At 34.4% G+C, this 22892-nt stretch overlaps 1 protein-coding gene across 2 annotated transcripts in view; it reads left to right on the top strand.

Moving 5' to 3' along the window:
- The window catches only part of IPO8 (importin 8), a 70580-nt gene that overhangs the window by 29942 nt on the left and 17746 nt on the right, over window positions 1-22892 (top strand). For both annotated transcript variants that reach the window (XM_022577873.3, XM_022577872.3), the window contains exons 13-20: window positions 1011-1100; window positions 2413-2578; window positions 3608-3768; window positions 4587-4712; window positions 6654-6720; window positions 9936-10061; window positions 10665-10762; window positions 15618-15713. In XM_022577873.3, coding sequence (XP_022433581.1) covers window positions 1011-1100; window positions 2413-2578; window positions 3608-3768; window positions 4587-4712; window positions 6654-6720; window positions 9936-10061; window positions 10665-10762; window positions 15618-15713 — 930 coding nt within the window. The remainder of the gene's footprint in view (window positions 1-1010; window positions 1101-2412; window positions 2579-3607; window positions 3769-4586; window positions 4713-6653; window positions 6721-9935; window positions 10062-10664; window positions 10763-15617; window positions 15714-22892) is intronic.

Below are 22892 nucleotides of genomic sequence, written 5' to 3'. Positions count from 1 at the left end.
GATAGTTCCATTTTATTTATTTATTTATTTTTTAACATCTTTATTGACGTATAATTGCTTTACAATGCTGTGTTAGTTTCAGCTGTATAACAAAGTGAATCAGCTATATGTATACATATATCCCCATATCCCCTCCCTCTTGCATCTCCCTCCCACCCTCCTTATCCCACCCCTCTAGGAGGTCACAGAGCCACTGAGCTGATCTCCCTGTGCTATGTGGCTGCTTCCCACTAGCTATCTATTTTATATTTGGTAGTGTATCTATGTCCATGCCACTCTCTCACTTTGTCTCAGCTTACCCTTCCCCCTCCCTGTGTCGTCAAGTCCATTCTCTATGTCTGCGTCTTTATTCCTGTCCTGGCCCTAGATTCTTCAGAACCATTTTTTTTTTTTTTAGATTCCATATATATGTGTTGGCATGTGGTATTTGTTTTTCTCTTTCTGACTTACGTCACTCTGTATGACAGAATCTAGGTCCATCCACCTCACTACAAATAACTCAATTTCATTTCTTTTTATGGCTGAGTAATATTCCATTGTGTATATGTGCCACATCTTCTTTATCCATTCATCTGTCAATGGACACTTAGGTTGCTTCCATATCCTGGTTATTGTAAATAGTGCTGCAGTGAACATTGTGGTACATATTTCTTTTTGAATTATGGTTTTCTCAGGGTATATGCCCAGTAGTGGGATTGCTGGGTCATATGGTAGTTCTAAAAAAAAATGACTTTTTATTCATCACTTTTTAAATATGAAAATGTTGCTGTATAAAAAAAATGGTACAAAATGACTTTAGTGTTATTTATTTCTAGAAAGATCACTCAATATCAAATTATATCTAAAGTACTATTTCTGTCTTGTTTTAAAACATGCAATATGTAGGTAAAATTTTACAAAATTGTAAATAGAAGTATGTGTAAGTCATAACAAACGTATTTTATTAGGAAGTGATTTTTACATATGAAAAAGACATTGGTAAGTTAAACTTAATTTCTGTTTCCTAACAGAAGAGTTTATTCAAGGACCAAATGGAATTATTGTTGCAGAATCACGTATTTCCATTATTATTGTCTAACCTGGGATACCTTCGAGCCAGAGTAAGTTTTCCATATTTCCATTATAGTATCTCGAAATCTTCATTTGTAAGTTAATTATTGAACTAAATATTTTTGAATAAGTTGACCTTTTACCACATACTGAGGCGAAATGAAGGCAATTAGAATGTCTTTTATGGTCACATAAGCTGAATAAAGAGCAAACTAGTGAATAAAGGAATTTATAGATTTTAATTCCAGCTGTTTGGTTCCCCTAGCCTCACTTGCTGCATATGCAAAACATTCAGTGAGAGGGATGATGTTACAGCAACGGTACAATGTAAATTCATAAGCTGATCAGTGTCCAAACACTAATGGAAATTATATTTTGGCTAAAAACTTGATTATGATTTCCAGTATAATAGTTAGATATGCCTTAATAAAATGGAGAAAATAATAATCCATGTAAATTTATTTGTGTTCTAAGCGTATATTATTTATAGAAATAATATATTTTATGGAGAAATAAAAATAGAACTTTAATTTAAGAGCCTAGTACTTATTTTTATAACTGTATCAACCCAACAAAATGTCTTGCTAAAACCAATATATGTTAAAATGCCTTGTACACTCTAAAGCATTTATAAACAGAAGATAATAGTCACTAGGGAAATACTTGTGTGAATGTAGATTAGCGATGTGGACGGCACACAAGTATTTTTATAAGTAGACTGTTATTTCTGCAGACTCTGTGAATTGTATTTCTCTTGTTAAGTCTTTAGTCATTCAAATTAATTACTGTCAGTTGTGTTTTATGCACATAGAGAATTTAAAAAAATAATATGATTCTGTGGTCTAATAGTTTAAACTTTGGTAATTTATGCAAAGTTAAATTTCTTCGTGTCTTGTGTGAGTGAAAAAATCAAGTTTGTTAAGCCAGTTAGTGTAAGGGAAAATAATATTTCATTCATTTGCTGTTAAGACCAGTAAATGAATATCAGCATTGGTTGGTTCATAGTACTTTTGCATATAAATAATAAATAAGTTATGAATCATAATATTTATTAAAAGCACTGACGTGATTTCTTTTTTCAGAGACACTTAAATTTGGCTCTGTTTTCTTTTTCCTGTGAATAATGATATTGCATAAAGGTAATTTAGAAGTAATAAAACTGCCTTTATTATAAGAAGTCTGGGAAATCCAGAAGTTAGCAACTAAGGCTAATATGCTTCTCTCCAAAAACAAATAAATAAACAAATAGCACTTGGTAGAATTAATGATATTTTACTTAGTAAGAAGTTCTTATATGTGTGACATTATTACATAATGCCATAATCCTAATAGTTTCCTACTAACTTTTTTCTTATAACATAGTCCTGTTGGGTACTTCATGCATTCAGTTCTTTGAAATTTCATAATGAGCTCAACCTAAGAAATGCAGTTGATCTAGCAAAGAAGAGCCTGATTGAAGATAAGGAGATGCCTGTCAAGGTTGAAGCTGCCCTTGCTCTTCAGTCATTAATTTCTAACCAGACACAAGGTAAAGACAAAATTTTTAAATTTAAAAAATTTAAAATAAAAACACACGTTTTAGAGGGTGTATTTAATTTATTCTTTTGACATGGTCTTCTCAAGTAGTTTTGTTCACTTCCTTCCCTAACAAAGATGAGTCCCTAAGTCTTAAGGTTCAGGGTTTGGATTTTTGAGCTTTTGCCTCCTCAGAATTTTATAGGAGTTTATTCTTGCCACTTTTAGGAGTGTCTATTGACTGTGGTTTCCAGAAAAATTTTAGATTAGAAAAGAAGTTGATGATTGGTAGATGGGGAATCAAGAGGCCTGGGGGTCTAGTTTTGATTGTGCTACTACCTTGCCATGTAGACCTGGGCAAGGCCCATGATCTGTTAAGACTTAGATGCCATATGTTTAAATTTAGGGGGATTGGACTAGATGGCTTTAAGATTCCTTTCAACTCTAGGATTCTATGATTCTGCTAGTTCTGAAAGTAGCAAGTAGCATTTCTAGTGAGTGATAACACATATCTCATTTGTTTGTTTAGAAGAATGTTCTGTTCAAAATTCAAATAAACCTTTGGAAGTAAATTCGGCTTTATGAAGAACATGAACCTTTACCTCTATTCAGCAGTGTTCCAGTGGAAGGACAGTATTGCATAAGCACATGTGGGGAGAAGGGTGATTAGAGATGGGGTGGGGGAGGGAACAGTCTTTATGTACATGATTTTTTATACTTGTATGATGATAACATATTCGTGTTTGATAAGTCATGCTGATGGCAGAGCACATGTGTAATTAGAATTTCTCAGTGGGTGCTATTGGCATTTTGGGCAAGACAGTTCTTTACTGTGCTGAGCTGATTATCCCTATGTTACTCATGGGAAAATTGATACATTGGTGAACATTATTTTGGTACAGCTTTGTAACTTACTCACTGTGAAGCAAATATGTTATCTAGAAGCTATGACCCTGTGTTATTTACCTTGTGACCAAGTTACTTTCCTTCACCACTTGTCAATGGCTAATTTTTTTACTGAGTTTGTTTTTTATTGCATTAGCTAAGGAATATATGAAGCCACACGTGAGGCCTATTATGCAGGAGCTGTTGCACATTGTTAGAGAGACAGAAAATGATGATGTTACTAATGTTATCCAGAAGATGATATGTGAATACAGTCAAGAGGTAGCCTCAATTGCTGTTGATATGACTCAACACTTGGTAAGACTGGGCAAAGTTTTATGTTAGTTGGTATAAAGGCTTTGAATAATCTAAATAAATTAAACTCCAAAATCTGGAGTTCAGTTTACATGTAATTGAAATGCTAATATAAAAATATTTGCTCTGATAATTCTGACAGTTAATAATTTCTATATATACTTTTAAGTTTTCCTAGATTTTGGATTTATTTATTTAATGACAACCAGAAGTTAATTATTTGCTATCTGATTATAATAGCTAATATATATTCCACTTTAGTGACTAGATAGGGGAAAAATGCCCATGTTTAAAACATGACAGATTCTATCATTGATTCACAAAGTGCATATCTTAAAGTTTGAGCAATGCTGACATTTGGATGTGTGACACTCCCCCCCCCTTTTTTTAAAAGAATTTATGTATTTATTATTTATTTTTGGCTGTGTTGGGTCTTCATTGCTGCACGTGGGCTTTCTCTAGCTGCGGCGAGTGGGGGCTACTCTTTGTTGTGGTGCGCAGGCTTCTCATTGCGGTGGCTTCTCTTGTTGCGGAGCATGGGCTCTAGGTGCGCGGGCTTCAGTAGTTGTGGCACACGGGACTCAGTAGTTGTGGCTAGGGGGCTCTAGAGTGCAGGCTCAGTAGTTGTGGCGCACGGGCTTAGTTGCTCCGCAGCAGGTGGGGTCTTCCTGGACCAGGGCTCGAACCCATGTCCCCTGCATTGGCAGGTGGATTCTTAACCACTACACCACCAGGGAAGCCCGACACTGCCCTTTTGCTAACTTATAGAGAAGGGCGGGTATAGCAGTACTAATTGTTGAATGTGTTTGCTATTTTCATAGGCTGAGATATTTGGCAAAGTTCTTCAAAGTGATGAATACGAAGAAGTCGAAGACAAAACCGTAATGGCTATGGGAATTTTACATACCATTGATACTATCTTGACAGTTGTAGAAGATCATAAAGAGGTAGGATTTCTTTGTGTTTTATTATGTCATTATAGTAACTGAAATTTATATGATCACTGGTGATGAATTTTAAAGTCGTAACCTTTAAATTGCTATTTATGTTGCTGGATTTTAAAAATTACCCTCAAATTTTAAAGAAAAGTATTAAAATGATTGAAGGGAAATATTACATGTGGTTTTAAAGTATGTAGTATATCTCTTTGTGCTAAGCTTAGTTTAGTTCATCACATCTGCTATGTGCCGGGCTAGGTTTAGGGGGATATCAAATTGAATAAGACATGAGCCCTGCTTTTTGGAATCCATAGTCTGGTCTTCTTGGCAGAGAGAGACTGCCATTCAATCATGGTGGCAAATTTTAAATAATGGAACAAAATGCTGATGTAACAAATATCTGAGAATGGAAGGGAAGAAGAGCTTAAAACATCATCTTTCCTAAACTGAGTTCCACAACAATATTGGGATAAGAATTTGTGCAAACATTTGTTAAGTGCTCTCATATCCGTTAGCTGATAGAATGTTACTATGTCACCCTGCCATACAGTGCGTAATGGTAGTGTCCTTTTGCAGAAGCGGAAAACAAGGTTCAGGTAGTATCAAGAGTCTGAATCATGTTCATAGAGCTAGTAAGTTGTAGATTTGGGGTTGCAGTCAGTTGATGTATCCTGATAATATGTCAGTTAATCCCTACCTAAAACCTGCTGCTCTCTTCCCCAAGTATTATATATTATATAGCCTCTACTTGACTGAGATTAGATTTGTGTTCATTACTTCTGTGAGCACGGTTGACTCATCTGGCAATGATGGCAGCTCTCATTTTGTACAGTGGGACTTAGGAAGCAGGTGCTGGTTCTTTAAATAGCGTTGTTAAACCCTGTGGCTGTTGACTTATCCTGTGTTTATCACATACCAGTGGACACTCACCAGGTTCTTAAAAATGGTTCAGTTTTCTTCTCCTGGGCAGGGCTTCCTTTGCCTAAAAGGCTTAGTGTGAATTTTTTTTTCCGTATTCATTATTGTATTGTTGTGTCCTTGTTGAAACAGTATGGGCCTATCAGTAAAAGTGAGATTTCCAAGTTAAGTTACATGTATACTTAAGGATTATTCTTTCACTTTATATGTAGAACTTATATTTTAAATTTGAAGAGAACTTAGAGGTCGCCTTGTCAAGTTTTCCCAAATATGTGTGTGTGGAGGATGGGCAGTAGTAGAATGAGCAGCAGGGTTAGTTTGAAGACAAAACAGCATTTTATCTTTTTGTTTTAATTTTTAAATTCTTGATATTAATTTTATTTTGAATTTCACGTAAAGTTAAAGGAGCATGTGACCTTATTGTGATTATCAAGGGAGGCATGGGTTAAAATTGAGATGCACTAATCAAATCCAGCTTCCTTAACCTGCAGATGAAAAAACGTAAAGCCTTCAGCTAAATGGCTTTACCAAGGTCATAGGTAACTAGAGGCAAAACAAGGACTGGAATCTTGGTCTCCTGACTACCAGTCTTATGATTTTGAACTTTGACTTACTAAACGCAAACTTTGAAAACAAGATTTCCTTAAAAGGAATATTTACACGTGTACAAATACTTAATGTATGAAGAGCAGAATTATAAATCTGGAACAGATGCTTAGTATTTTTATGGCTTAAGCCTTCACATTGAAATCCTAGATATATTAGGAATTAATTTTGGTATAAAATATGAGATAAGGAAGTAATTTAATTTGTAATTTTATTATGAATTTAACTGCCACTTCTATCATGAGACTACTTTTCAGAATTTCCTGGTTATTCTTGCATGTTTAATTTTTCACGTGAAGTTTAGAATTCTCAATTTCTCTTCTCAGAAAAGTCCTGTTGGTATTTTTATTGGGATAATATTAAAGTTATAGATTAAATTAAGAGTTATGATGAATTTTAAACTAAATGTTTAAAATTTGTCTTTAGGTTACTCAGCAGTTAGAGAATATCTGTCTACGGATCATTGATCTTGTTTTACAGAAACATGTAATTGGTAAGTTCAAACATAGAATAAAAAGGTAAATTGGGACTCTTTTTAAATTTGATGAAAAATGCATTTTAGCCCTTCAAATTCAACAAGATGGACAGTTTTGAGAAAGAGAGACTTGCATTCTGTTCAATTTGTAGATATACTTTCTGATTATAGGCATCCAGATTTTCATTTAGAGGTAGGCTTAACATATCCAGTTAAGAATTTTTGGTCTTGGAGTTTTTAAAGAACAGAGTATTTAAAGTTTTTTAGAAAGGAGGAACTGGGATGAGGTTCAGGTGAGGTTACTTTAATCTGGGATTGAAAAATGTGAAATGATAGACATATATCCTATCAGAAGTGTGAATTAATTGTTGTTCTCTTATCTGTTACGGTGCCTGACTGCTGAGTAGAATCAGTAGCTAATGCTGGATGTTATACACTGATTGGAATTTGTAGAGGAGACAACTTTTTCATAGTATCCAAGCATTTTGAAGATGCCAGCCCCAAATCTTGTGGGCATGAGGGAAATGCAACCTGTATAGTGTATAGATAGAAAGATGGAACAAAAGCATGCTACTGCCTAAGAGCAGTTGTTTCCAAACTTTTTATCATTCACACCATTAGTAAAAAGTTGAGCATGTACTTCTAATGTATGTGAATAATATTTGAATACCTATTTATAGGCAATATACATGTTACTATACTACATTTACATACATAAAAATAGAAATGTAAAAACATGAGATTAAATATAAATATAAATGTATATATCCAGTAAGTGTTGTAATAACATTCTTCTCCCATCTCAGTGGATTATCCTGCACCCTGCCAAGGGTGCTCCTTACTTTTGAAATAGTTGCTATAAAGCAGTAGTTCTAAGACTTCGGTGTGCATAAGAATCACTGAGGATCTGGTTAAAATGAAGGTTCCTGGACCATAATTCCAGAGATTCTGATACACTCAAAAAGAGTATATTCACTTATGTCCTTATTCATGGAAGAGATTGTAACTGAAAATTCTCCATTAAAAAAAATTTTTTTAAGGACTTCAAATGTGAATTTTTTAATTGATTTACAGTATTATAATAGTTTCAGGATTACAATGTAGTAATTTGATATTTTTATAGAATATGCTACATACAAAGTTATAAAATATTGACTGTATTCCCTGTGCTGTGCATTACCTGCTTGTAACTTATTTATTTCAGGTGAAGGGGATTAAGAGATACAGATTACTAGGTATAAAATAAATAAGTTACAAGGATGTAATCTCCATTTAAATTTAAAGTAAAGTAATCTTGAGGAAAAAACTGTAAAGTAAAGCAAAGGGAAGTAGTTTATACCAACCTTCTGTAATCTGCCTACACCAAATATTTAATTTGAGCAGTTACAACATCAGGATGTTAAAAAAAGGAAAGGGGCCTATTTCTTGGGTGTGGTGGGCAGAGGAGAAAGCCATGGTTTCAGCTGCCTGTCTCCTCTAATCTCATCCCTAGTCCCAGGGTGATAGCTGATCTCTCTTATGTTTTCAGCTGTGATGCACATAATGTTAGTGGCCCTTTTTTGAACCAATATTTGGCTATGCAAGATCTCAGATTAAAAAACAACAACAACCAAACTTGTTCTGGAAGATGTCATGGGCTGAATCTGTTAATCCAGGACCCCTGCCACAGTAGTCTGACCATGTTATGTCCGTGGGTCCAGTCTCTTTCCATTGTCCCACTTCTCCCTCCCTCCTTTGCCTGTTTTCATTGCTAATTTACTCATGAAGTTGATTTATTATTAGAAGCCAGGCTTAGCTGTTACTGATTTAACTGTTCTATCTTATGCAGTAAGTCAAAGTTAGTAAAACCATCCTACCCTAATAGTCAGTCTTCTTGGTTGAGAATAAATGAAAAAACTTATGGTCAATTTAAGCAGAAATGGAATTTAGCGGAAGGATAGTCGTAGCACACCAAAGCAGTGGGAAGGCTGGAGTTGGCCAGAGCCAGCCAGGATTCTGCCATAATAGTGGTCTGCTTAGAAGGCCAGTGCTGCCTTTGTCAACACTGGGTCCTAGGCTGCTGCCTACCATAGTCCAGACTCCAATACAGACCCTGTCCCCCCCACCCCCGCCCCCCAAAACTGGAACAGCTTTGTGCCTTCTAGTTTCTCCCTCAAGATTCAGAGTCCTGGTCTTGAGCATCTGAGTAGCCAGGTAATGCACACATGCCGTAGCTGTCACGAATGTAAAAGGAAATATTTCTATCTTTTAGGCTTCACTTTAGGGAAGAGGCATTTGCTTTCCTGAACAGAACTGTCAGAAATTTTATATTCAGACAATTGGTTGTATTTCAAGTGATTGTCTTACATAACAAATTATTTCCCAGTATCTATGATTTCCATCTTATTTTGCTTTTGGTAAGGCATATATCTGTATTACTAGCTTTTGAATGTATTAAGTTTTAAATAATGTTACAGAAAAAAACTTTATTCAAACTTCCAGGGTGAATATTAGTTCCTTTTAATAAGAAGGGAAAAAAATAATTAACTTTGAAATTAAACTTTTTTGTTCAGTGACATGGTAGGAATTATTTGAAATTTTTATATTGAGGTTTGTGTTTTCTGATTGTATGTTTAGATATAATTTGCTTTTGAGTGAGGGTAATAATAATAAATATGTGTACAAATGCAAGCACATTCTCTTTGGACTCTTCTACTTTGAGTATAATTGTCTTGAGGTAAATTAAGAAATACTGTACAAATTTTACAAGCTTTGTAAATTGATGAAATACTGTCCAGTATATAGTTTGTAAAAATACGTGAGACACAGATATTTTCACCTAGATTAATTAAGCTCTCTGAAGAACATTATTTGTAAATTTAAAATCCTGTGTAGGAGCCACATACAATAATCTATTCCTTCTTGTATTCATTTCTAATATAGTTTTATATATATATATATATATATATAAACTATACTTTCTATATTAAAAAATATAATTTTTCAGTATTATAAGTAAGTTTAGTAAAAACAAATCTTTGGCTTGTCTTATTGAGTAGGGGGCAGATCTTGGTAAGAAATGGAAGGTGGCAAATAGATGTAGCTGAAGATGTGAATGCTGAGAAACAGATGCTCAAAAGTACATTAGATGTAAAACATGTGTGAGTGTATAGCCTAAATCCTCTTCTGAGTGGTCTTTGTGTTTAATTTTTGCTATTTCCTGGGATTCTAACTAGAGATTTTCTTCTTTCTAGAATTCTATGAAGAAATTCTTTCACTGGCATATAGTTTAACCTGCCATGGCATTTCTCCTCAAATGTGGCAACTTCTAGGTATATTATATGAGATTTTTCAGCAGGATTGTTTTGAATATTTTACAGGTATGACTTTGACCAGGTAACAGTTTTGCTTTTCTGTGTCTAAATAGATATTATTTTCGAGTAAAGGGTGGTGCTACCGTAGGAGTGTTTTTCAGCCCTAGGAATAGAGGTAGTAGGAGGGAGACCGTATTGCCTACTGTATCTTAAATTACTTTGCAGTCAGAGTATATATCCATATATTTATTAATATCTTCTGAATATCGACTATATTCCAAGTATTGTTCTAAGCTCAGCAATACATCAGTGAAAAAAATAGATAGCCCTTGCCCTTTTGACACTTCCATTCTAGTGGGGGGAGGGAGAGGGTAGGAAACACACAGCCAAGTAAATAAATATACAGTATGTCAGATGGTGATGAGTGCTATGGAAAAAAAGAAGAAAATTAATAACAATCACTATAATAAATGATGAGCATTTTAGTCTTTCTGATCCACATTTTTCTCATTTATAGAAAAGGTGGATTTAACACTTTCATTTCTAGCATTTTGTGGTTGCAAGGGAAGATAGTAATGTGTGGGTGCTACAGAAATATGCTTTCAGTGGTAATAATTTATTTCTACTTCTGTTACTCAAGTTTCACTGGGATTTTGAATTTTTTTCCAGACATGATGCCTCTCCTGCATAATTATGTGACAATAGATACAAATACTTTACTATCAAATCCAAAGCATTTAGAAATACTTTTTACAATGTGTAGAAAGGTAAGCATGTCCTAAACATTTGTCATAGTGATTCTTACTAATGGTTTACTTACTAACGTTTACTTACTAATGTTGTATTTTACTTCAGGTACTCTCTCAATTTGTTTCTTATACATTTAGTTCTGTATTGCTCTCATCAACATATATTTGTCATTTTGTATTTTCAAATGGAGTTTGGAATTATCTGAAAATTTCATATTGTGTGTTATACTTAAGAATGTTTGCTACTTTTATAGCTGTGTACTTTATAATGCTTAGGTAAATAATTTTCTTCGTGTTTTTTCTTTCAAAAATGCAGACTTGCTCCTTGATTAAAAAAGAGTGCTAGGAAAATACCACACAGTTTGTCAATTATTGATTTTTCTTTTAATTGAATGTATATATTAGAAGACACTAGATATAGGTAATTTGAACATAAATAACATAAGACAAAAAATTGGAATAGTTGGAAAAACAGCATCATTTAGCTCAATACAGGATAATTGGTAAGCCACGTAATGGCTACTGTTGTATTTATGCACAAACATGATTGTCTACTATGTTATCTTTGTCACAAGTTAGATTTGGCCCTCTTGGTTATATCTGGGAATCATTGTTGACTAATGCTTTCCTCCTCTTTTAGGTGAATATATGTATCAATATATACATAAATATAAAACTGTATTGCATAGAGGTGGCAGATTTTAGAAAGCTCAAATAGCCAGAAACCTAAGTTTGGCCTTGGAGTTGGGAGTAAGATAGCTAGTGTACAACCTGTTTTCCTCCCTAGAAGAGATGTGTACCAGACTCTGTTAAAAGCGCTGAACTGATAATCAGTTTATCTGATGGAGGTCTCAGTTCAGTTATAAAGAGCCTGGGAGATTTTGGGAAGTCACTAAGCTTCATCACATGTAAACAGCAGGAGTAGAATCACGATTTTTGAAGACTCATATTGCTCTGTAATAACCCAGCTTGTTAAGTCATAATCACCTGGCTGTCTTCAGTTTTTTCCTAAGTTATGGAGACAGCTGCTAGTGAGGGAAAGGGGAAGAGAAAGCAAAGGTAGAAAACATAACAATCCTACATGGTCCTTTATAACTCACAGTTGCTCTGTATTATAGCAGATATAGTAAAAGTGACGTTCACAGTGATGTCCTTCTACTTGTCAAGTAGTTAAATATCTTTCTTATTTCTGGTCTTATTATTGAACTCTTACTGTACACTGGTATTTCCTAAGCACTTTATACACATGAATTTATTTAATCTTTACAACATTATATCACCTTTTGTTAAAGAGGAGACAGGCATTTCGCATTGTGCCTGAGGTTTAGAAAACTGACCTAGTCACATAGCTGTTATGTGTTGGAGCTAGATTTGAATCCTGGTAATCTGGCTCCAGAGCCCATTTTTTAAGCTACTGTACTATATTTTGTTTCTCTTCCTTTTGTGGGGGGACAAAACCTCAAACCAACAAAACCAGCAAACAAAGAAACCAAGTCAATGCAATTTTGGGAAAAGGGGCTGAGTTTTTTCTTTCTGTATCATATAATCCTATGACATAAGTATATTACTATATTTCTTTTTACAGCTGGGGACTAAGGTACAGAGAATAAATATTGGGTGGGCCAAAAGGTGCGTTTGGTTTTTTCCGTAAGATGGCTCTAGTAGCATTTAGTTGTCTTTAACTTCATTTGAAACAATTTTGTTAGATTGTATGTGACAGCTGTCATATCACCATGAGTTTAAAAAAAGACTTCAAAATTGGTGAATTTTTGTGTAGCCATTTTATATTGAAGATGGAAGAAAAAAAGCAACATTTTTGGCATATTAAACTTTATTATTTCAGGAAAGGTAAAAACGCAACTGAAATGCACAAAAAGATTTGTGCAGTGTTTGGAGAAGGTGCTGTGATTGATCAAACGTGTCAAAAGTGGTTTGTGAAGTTCCGTGCAGGAGATTTCTTGCTGGCCGATGCACCACGGTCAGGTAGACCAGTTGAAGTTGATAGCGATCAAATCAAAACAATAATTGAGAACAATCAACGTTATACCATGTGGGAAATAGCCGACATACTCCAAATATCCAAATCAAGCGTTGAAAATCATTTGCACTAGCTTGGTTATGTGAATTGCTTTGATGTTTGGGTTCCACGTAAGTTAAGTGGAAAAACCTTCTTGACCATGTTTCTGCATGCGATTCTCTACTGAAACGTAATGAAACGTTCTGTTTTTAAAACAAATTGTGATGGACAATGAAAAGTGTATACTGTACAACAATGTGGAACGGAAGAGATTGTGGGGCAAGCAAAATGAACCACCACCAGCGGCACCAAAGGCTGGTCTTCATCCAAAGGAGGTGATGTGTATATGGTGGGATTGGAAGGGAGTCCTCTATTACAAATGTCCCCAACATTTTTGGCACCAGGGGACTGGTTTCGTGGAAGACTGTTTTTCCACGGACCGGGGGCGGGGTGGGGGAATGGTTTTGGGATGATTCAAGCACATTATATTTATTGTGCACTTTATTTCTATTATTATTACATTGTAATAGGTAATGAAATAATTATACAACTTACCATAATGCAGAATCAGTGGGAGCCCTGAGCTTGTTTTCACCTGCCACTCACTGGTAAGGTTTTGATATGAGTCTGCAAGCAATTGATTTATTATGGTCTCTGTGCGGGCAAACCTGTCTGCTAATGATGATCTTTATTTGCAGCCTCTCCCCAGTGCTAGCATCACTGCCCCAGCTCCACCTCAGATCGTCAGGCACTAGATTCTCATAAGGGGCCTGCAACCTAGATTCCTTGCATGTGCAGTTCCCAGTAGGGTTCACGCTCCTATGAGAATCTAATGCCACTGCTGATCTGACAGGAGGCGGAGAGTTTAGGCGGTAATGCGAGCGATGGGGAGCGATGGGACCAGTGGACCGCTACTGGTCCGTGGCCTGGGGGGTTGGGGACCCCTGCTCTATTATGATCTCCTTCCAGAAAACCAAACCATTAATTGCAACAAGTACTGCTCCCAGTTAGACCAACTGAAAGCAGCCCTCAACGAAAAGCGTCCAGAATTAGTCAACAGAAAACACATAATCTTTCATCAGGATAACGCAAGAGCACATGTTTCTTTGATGACCCGGCAAAAACTTACAGCTTGGCTGAGAAGTTCTGATTCATCTGCTGTATTCACCAGACTTTGCACCTTTGGGTTTCCATTTATTTTGGTATTTACAAAATCTCTTAATGGAAAAAATTTCAATTCCCTGGACTGTAAAGGCTGTAAAAGGCACCTGGAATAGTTCTTGGCTCAAAAAGATAAAAAGTTTTGGGAAGATGGAATTATGAAGTTGCCTGAAAAATGGCAGAAGGTAGTGGAACAAAAGGGTGAATACGTTATTCAGTAAAGTTCTTGATGAAAAATGTGTCTTTTATTTTTACTTAAAAAACTGAAGACACTTTTTGGCCCACCCAATAGCGTTTCTAAAAACACAGCTCGTAAATGGTAGAACTAGGATTTAGACCAAAGCGTTCTGGTTCTAGAGCCCACATGTTTAGAATCTAGATCTAGAAACACTGCTCTTGAGGTAGAATTTTAAGTTTATGTAAATAGGGTTGGTTCTTGGTTTTGCTAGCTACCTGCTTATGTTTCAGCTCACTGATCGATCTGTTTTCCAGCTTCTACAATTTTATAGCTGTCTGTTTTTTCCTTTATCTCTGTCTTTGTGGATATATGCCTCTAAAATATCTTTACCTTTATTTTAATGGCCTTTGGGAAGGGATAAAATTGAATGGCGATGTTCAATCTGTCATCTTTATCTGGAATATCTTTTAAATTCAGTTTTCTTAAATTGTATTTGTCTAGGAAATTATCCAGGTCATCTAAGTTTTCAAATATATAAGGAATATAATATTGTTCATAGTATTCTCATTTTTAATCTTTCCTTTATCTGTATTTATGTCTTTCATAATGTTTTAAAATTTTGCTTTCTTTGCTTTTTAAAAATAATTTTGGCAAAATTCTACTTTAGTCTTTTTTTAATGAATCTATTTTTGATTTCTGTTTGTTTTACCTCTTTTTGTTTATATTCCTAATTTCTATCTTACTTTTATTCTCTGGGTTAAGTCTGTTCTTTTTCTTATGTCTTGTGTTTGAACCCTTATTAATTTTTCCATATTTCTTTATTTCGAATATAAGCATGCCTCTACTCTATAAACCTCTCTTCTGGGAACCTTATTATAAGGCTGCCGTATTAGGTGTATGAACATGTGCACTGTATAATTGTTCATATCAGTGAAAATACAGAATTGACATTAGGGGAACAGGCTGGTAAGCTTTGTTATACTCATCTTCTGTAATACTGTATAGTCCTAAATGGTTATAATGTCTATGGAAAGTAGTTCAAATTATGAAGTCCAAATGAGGAAATTAAAAGGTGTGTAATATTAAATTTATGGTTTCATTATGAAAAAATGGGTGCATATAGACAGGAATTCAAAAGGAACAGAAAAACACAGGGTTTATTTCATTGTTTAAGAAGAAGGTTATTTTGTTTTCTTTTGATTTCATTGTATTTTATTGTTTTGATGCATTACATAAAGGGAAGCTTCATTTGTCTAGACAGTTAACTCATATAGCCTATTTTATTAATCCAAAGTTAAATAAGTGAATTATTACACCTTATAAGGAATCAGAGTAGATGAAGAAGATAGATGAACTTCATTTTGAACCTCCTTCTCTGGGTTGGCAAGGTAAACTTATGACTCAAGCAATGCTGAGATTCTAATGGCTGAATTTTTATGTGATATTTACTTCATGTAGACTTGATTAAATTTTTTGCAATTCCTATTTACTGCTGAGTGAAATTTTAATTACTGCAGGTACTATGTGGAGATGCAGGAGAAGATGCAGAATGTCATGCAGCCAAACTTCTTGAAGTCATCATTCTTCAGTGCAAAGGAAGGGGAATTGATCAGGTAATATATGTATAGAAAACATCCTACTTGATGTTTACATTTAAAATGTGCATGTCTGATTGATGTTTATATTGTGATGGAAAATTATAAAGATAGCCTATAGTTTGTGTTTACTGGTAGAAATCCTATGACAAAAATACCCAGTGCAATTTGGCATCATATTTAAGAAATCATTGCTAAATTCAAGTTCACAAAGATTTTCCTCTAAGAGTTTTATGGTTTTAGCTCTAACATTTAGGTCTTTAATTCATTTTGAGTTAATTTTTGAATATGGTTTGTGGAAGGGGTACAAATTCATTATTTTCCACGTGGATATCAAATTGTCTCAGCACCATTTGTTGGAAAAAACCTATTCTTTCCCCATTGAATTATCTTGACACACTTTGTGAAATCAATTGACTGTAAATGTGAGGATATATTTCTGGATTCTCACTCAGATTTAATTAATTTTTTTGTCCTTAATCCAGGACTGCAGTATCTTTATTACTGTAGCTTTGTAGTAAGTTTTGAAATTAGGAAGTTTGTGTCCTCCAATTTTGTTCCTATGTAGGATTGTTTTGGCTATTATGGTCCCTTGAATTTCCATATGAATTTTAGGATTAGCTTGTCAATTTGAGCAAAGAAGCCAACTGGGATTGTGATAAGCATTGTGCTAAATCTGTAGATCACTTTGGGAAGTATTGTCACTTTGAGAATATTTAGTCTTTCAATCCCTGAACATGAGATGTCTTTCCTTTTATTTAGGTCATCTTTAATTTTTTTCAAAAATGTTTTGTAGTTTTCAAGTACAAGTTTCTTTCATTAAAGTCTTCATAAAATATTTCATCCTTTTTAATGCTGTTATAAATGGTATTGTTTTCTTAATTTTATTTTCAAGTTGTTTATTGCCTGTGTTTAGAAACACACTTTTTCTGTATTTATGTTGTTTCTTGCAACCTTGCCGAATTGCTTTATTAGTTTTAATAGAGTTTCAGGGAATTTCTTAGGATTTTCTGTACACAAGGTCATCTCATCTGCAGATAGAGTTTTACCTTTCCAACTTGGGTGCTTTTTATTTTATTTTTCTTGCCTAACTGCCTTGGCTAGAACCTTCAGTGCAATGTTGAATGGATGTGGCAAGAGGAGACATTTTGTCTTGTTCCTGATCTTAGGGGGCGAAGTATTCCTTTCACCATTAAGTCTGATGTAAGCTGTACGTTTTTCATAGATGTCTTTTATCAGATTGAGTGTGTTCCTGTTTATTCGTGGTTTGTTGAGTCTTTTGATCATGAAGTCGTGTTGAATTTTATCAAATGCTTTTTCTGCATCTATTGAGATGATCATGTGGGTTTTGTCCTTTATTCTGTTGATACGGTGTTTTGCTTTAATTGATTTTCAGATGTTAAATCAACCTTGAATTCCTGGTGTAAATCCTTCTTGATCATGGAGTATGATCCTTTTTATATACTTCTAGATTCAGTTAGGTGGTATTTTTTTAAAACTATTTTTGTACCTGTATTTATAAGAGATATTGATCTGTAATTTTTTTTTTCTTGTGGTATCTTTGTCTGGCTTTGGAATCAGAGTTATGCTGGCCTCGTGTGGAATGAGTTGGGAAGTGCTCCCTCCTCTTCTATTTTTTGGAAGAGTTTCTGAAGGTTGGTGTTTTTTAAATGTTAGAATTTAGCAGTGAAGCCATCTTTGCCTGAGCTTTTTTTGTGGGTAGTTTTAAAATTACCAATTCAATCTCATTATTTGTTATAGGTCTACTTGTATTTCTATTTTTTTTTTTTTCTTTTTTTGTGGTACGTGGACCTCTCACTGTTGTGGCCTCTCTCGTTGCGGAGCACAGGCTCCAGACACGCAGGCTCAGCGGCCATGGCTCACGGGCCTAGCCACTCCGCGGCATGTGGGATCTTCCCGGACCGGGGCACGAACCCATGTCCCCTGCGTCTGTAGGCGGACTGTCAACCACTGTGCCACCAGGGAAGCCCTCTATTTCTTTTTTTTTTTTTTTGCAGTACACGGGCCTCTCACTGTTGTGGCCTCTCCCGTTGTGGAGCACAGGCTCCGGACACGCAGGCTCAGCGGCCATGGCTCACGGGCCTAGCCGCTCCGCGGCATGTGGGATCTTCCCGGACCGGGGCATGAGCCCGCATCCCCTGCATTGGCAGGTGGACTCTCAACCACTGCGCCACCAGGGAAGCCCAAGCCCTCTATTTCTTTTTGAGTTAATGTAGGAGTTTGCATCTTTCTAGGAAGTTGTCCATTTCATGTAAATTAACTAATTAGTTGGCATGCAATTCATAATATTTCTTTTTGTTTTTGTAGGTTGGTAATAATGACCCCGTTTTTTTCCCTGATTTTAGTAACTATTATCTTCTCTTTCTCTCGCTCTCTTATTTCCCCCTTTTGTTAGTTGAGGTAGAGGTTTGTCAATTTTGTTCATCTTTTCAAGGAACCAATTTATGATTTTGTTGTCTGTTTTTTGTTTGCTATTTCATTAGTTTTTGCTCTAATCCTCATAATTTATTCCCTTCTACTTGCTTTGAGTTTAGCTTGATCTTCTTTTTCCAGAGTCTTGAGGTGGAAGTTTAGGTTATTAGATTGAGATATTTCTTCTTTTTTAATATAGAGATTGATAGCTATAAATTTCCCTGCAACCACTGCTTTAGCTACATTCATAAGTTTTGGCATGTGTTCATATTCATTCATCTCAAAATATGTCCTTATTTCCCTTGTGCTTTATTCTGGACCCATTGGTTATTTAGGAGTGTGTTGTTTAATTTCCATATGTTTGTGAATTTACCAGAATTCTTTCTGTTAATGATTTCTAATTTTACTCCATTGTAATTGGAGAACATACTTTGTGTGATTTCATTCCTTTTAAATTTATTGAGGCTTATTTTATGGCCCTGCATATAGTCTGTCCTGGAGATTGTTCCATGTGCACTTGAGAATAATATGTACTTTGCTGTTATTGGGCTGAGTGTTCTATAGATGTTTGTTAGATCTAGTTGGTTTATAATGTTGATTAAGTCTTTTATTTTTTGCTGATCTTCTACCTAATTGTTCTATTTGTTATCAAAAGTGAAGTATTAAATTCTCCAACTGTTATTGAATTATCTAGTTCTCCCTTTATTTCTGTCAGTTGTTGTTTCATGTATTTTAGGGCTCTGTTATGTGTATGTATGTTTATAATGGTTTTATCTTCCTGATGAATTGACCCTTTTATCATTAAAATTGTCTCTCTTTATCTCTAGTAACACTTTTTGTTTGTTTTGATGTTGTTTTTGTCTAATATTAGTATATCCATTTCAGCTTTCTTATGGTTGCTGTTTGCATGATATATCTTTTTCCATTCTTTTACTTTCAACCTATTTGTATCTTTGAATTGACCCATTCACATTTACTGTTGTTACTTTTACACATAGATTCAATCTGTCATTTTATTTTTTATTTATATGTCTCATGTTTTGTTGTTGTTCCGCTATTCTTTCTTTACTGCTTTCTTTTGAATTAAGTACATATTTTCTAATGTCACATTTTAATTCCTTTAATTTTTTTTCCACTATTTTAAACATTTTTCTTAGTGGCTGCTCTAGGGCTTGCCATATATACCTTACCTTATCAGAATATACTTCAGATTGAGATTAACCTAATTTTTAGTGAGATATAGATGCATTACTCTTATATAGCTCTATTCCCTCTCCCCCCTTTTTGTACTACTGCTGTCATATATGTTGCATCTATATATGTTATAAATCCAACAATACACTGTTTGTAATTATTCTATTTGTAATTTTATTTCAAAGAAGCTAAGAAAAAAGGCAACCACGTATATATCTACAGGTATATACTTGTTATATTAGCCTTCTTATTTACCATTTCTCAGTTCTCTTTATTTGTTTGCTGTGGGTTGAAGTTACCATCTGGTGTCATTTCCTTATTCCAGTAGAATCTTGCTTCTACATCCTTTGTATTGTTAATGTTGAATATATTACATTTTATAGTTTCAACAATACAATTACAACATGTTATTTTATGTGATTGCTTTTTAAAACAGTTAAGAAAGTGAAAGAAATACTATTTTTACTATTTTTTATAATTACATAATTACTTTTACTGGAGTGTGTGTGTGTGTGTGTGTGTGTCTTTCTTTGTCTTTGAATTACCCTCTGGGTCACTTGCTTTCAGCCCGAAGAACTTCCTTTAGTATTTCTTGTAGGATAGGTCTGCTAGCAATGAGTTCTGTTTTTGTTTTTTTTTTCTGAGAATGTCTTTATTTCATCTTCAGTGAGGTTGAGGTCTGAAGGTATTAGTTCTGTTCTAGGCAAGTAGCATTGGGAGTGGAAGATTAGAACAAGATTCATAGTGGGAGTCATTGCATAGAAAACACCAGAAAAAATAAGACATAAGATGAGGACAGGGAGAAGCCTGTGAGCACAGGTTTACCTTGGAAAATAGATGATCTTTTTCACAGAAACAGAAAGTGTAGATACCAGGAGATGGGAATAGAGTGATATTACTCAAATGGTGACTATCTAATGGTGTCAGTAGGTGTTCATAAAAAAGTGTATTCAATGGTCTGGGGAAAACTGGATAAAACAAAATTCATTTCATTATTGCTTGAATTCTTAGTGCCTTTATCTGGAAATGTGCCTAAAGGAGTGGTTAGTATTCTGTGTTTTCCAAATTAATTAACAGTGGAATCTTTTTGTTTTCCAAACCCAAGGAACATCTATTAACTGTTGTGACAGTGCCGTTTAGATAATGCTGATATAGAGATCTGTCTTGAGGTAGGAATAAGGGATGTGGAAGCTTAAGTCCAATGGCTTTATTTTTGCAGTTAAATAGGAAGAATTGTAGAAAATGAAAAAAGTTGAAATTTCAGTTTGGAGGAGTCTAGTAAGTAGTAAAGAAAAATTGAATAAAATAATTGCTTTTAGCTGGATAGACTCATTTGAAGTTAGCAAGTAAGAATTTCATATGTAATGTATGTACAGTGGGTTTCTACTCCTAAAACTGGGTTGTTAGAGGGATTGGAAAGTTGGTACCCGAGCATTTCTATATCAGAAAGTTAAGTGAGTTAACTCACTGTCTAATGTTAGTGAAGTTACCATTACTGTGCTGAAGGATTGTAATGCCTTAGAATTAAATTACTCAATATTTCCTGTAAATTGGTAGTTAGATCTAGAGATTTGGTTGGATTCAGTTGTGATTTTTTGGCAAGAATACTTCATAGGTGGTGGTGTGTATTTCTACTAGGGACAGAATGGTTGTCTCTCGTCTTATGATCTTAGTGCTGTTGGTGATGATAGTCTAATTCTGTCATTCCTTCTTCATTTATGAGTGGAATTACTTCTATGAAGAGAAATGTTTTCTCATCAATTATTAGATTACTCTGAGGAATAGTTTGAGTATTTGCCTTTATTTGTCATGATTGAGACAATATGTTGTTTCCTTATGCTCCATCTTTGGAGCATCCTCCAAAGATGACCAGTGAGGTGTTTTTTATTTTTTGGCTTTTTAGTATTATTTGACCTTATAGATTCAAATTTATTTGATACACATCAAATATATTCAGTATATTTAAGGTGTACAAAGTTCTTTCAACTTAGGCCAGTGGGAGCCTCTTGAGTTTGCCATATGAGTGCTTTTGACCTGACTCTCATAGCCTTTGGAAGTTTTCTGCTATCTGGTGTGATTAGATGTTCCAGTTTCATCTTGTACATTTCCTGCCCTACCCTGGGAAATGGTATTCCAAGACTGCACAAGGGATATTCCTTGCTATTGAGTAGGTCTTTATTTCCACAAAAGAGAACCAGGAAATACATATTATATTATCTTAAGATTAATGCATCATTAGTAGACACAGATATTTCCAGTTCAAATTTCAGACTACATTATTTTTACTTAACCTAATTGATCCTAATCAGTATCTCCCACACCCAAAATCCTGGTCTCATCATAATTACTCACTTACTTTACCCCACTAATATGTATATATTATCACCAACATATGATCACTATTAACAGTTTAAGATCTTTTAGTAGCTCCTTCTATCTCAAGGGTATATTCATATGCTAGGGATATTTGTAGCCAAACAAGTCAAATCATAAATTTTAAAGTAATTTAACATAATCCCTGTTTGTTTGATTTTTTTTTTTTGTTTTGTTTCATTATTTATTTCATTTTATTTTAACTTTTAGGGATTGCTTAAATTTTTTGTGAATATAACATATGCAAAGTCTAAAGTCTAATTTACAAAACAAGGTATATTCAGGGAAATCTAGCTTCCATTCCTGTCCCCTCTACCATTACTTTCTTTCCCCATTTCTACTCTCCCCCCACCCCCCAGTTTTTAGTTCATCCTTTCATTTAAAAACAAAAAGCAAATAGTTATATCCATTCTCTCCTCACCTTCTTAAACAGTAGCATACTAAACATATTTTTTTCCATCTTGCCTTCTTCACTTAATAATATATCTTGCAGATCACTCCATAGTGGTATATGGAGGTATTCTGCATAATCAATCCCCATAATTGACTTTATTTTAATATAAACGGATAATTTTAGTTTTACTAATTTTGAAACCTCAAAGTTTCTTTGTATTCTTAATGGCTCTGCATGTAATAGTAGATATTTGTTAAAATGAAGCTTTGTTATTAAAACATATCAAAAAGTTTTTCAAACAGTTTACATTTTCTTTTGGCTTCATTGATTCACAATAATTATTTAACTGTAGTAATAATTTTTAGTAGAGCCTATGTCCTGTATATGCTCTATATCAGAATATGAGACAAAATCAATAGAGTTAATCAGACTAGTCATTTCTTTATAAAAATCTCAATCTTAAAAGTACCACATGTAGTCATGTGTTTTGATGTTATATATTATCCTAAACAAGTCTAGTATTCTGATACTAATGTACTTACAGTTTGGCTTACTAAAGGAAACATATTGAATTTGTCTTAAATTTTTACATGAAACTCTGATTATTTTTTAATAGATTTTATTTTTCAGAGTAGTTATAGACTCTCAGAGAAATTGAGCAGAAGATATAGAGATTTCTCTTGTACCCCTTACCCCACACATGCATAGCCTTCCCCATTATCAACATCTCCGCCAGGGTGGTGCATTGGTTATAACTGATGAACATACTGACACATCATTATCACCCAGAGACCGCAGTTTAC

This window comes from Delphinapterus leucas, chromosome 11 (genome assembly GCF_059928025.1).
Source record: "Delphinapterus leucas isolate spDelLeu-1000000601 "Yukka" chromosome 11, BTC_Dleu_Yukka2, whole genome shotgun sequence".
In the NCBI taxonomy this organism is placed as follows: Eukaryota; Metazoa; Chordata; class Mammalia; order Artiodactyla; family Monodontidae; genus Delphinapterus; species Delphinapterus leucas.
This window is presented reverse-complemented; position numbering and strand designations above follow the sequence as displayed.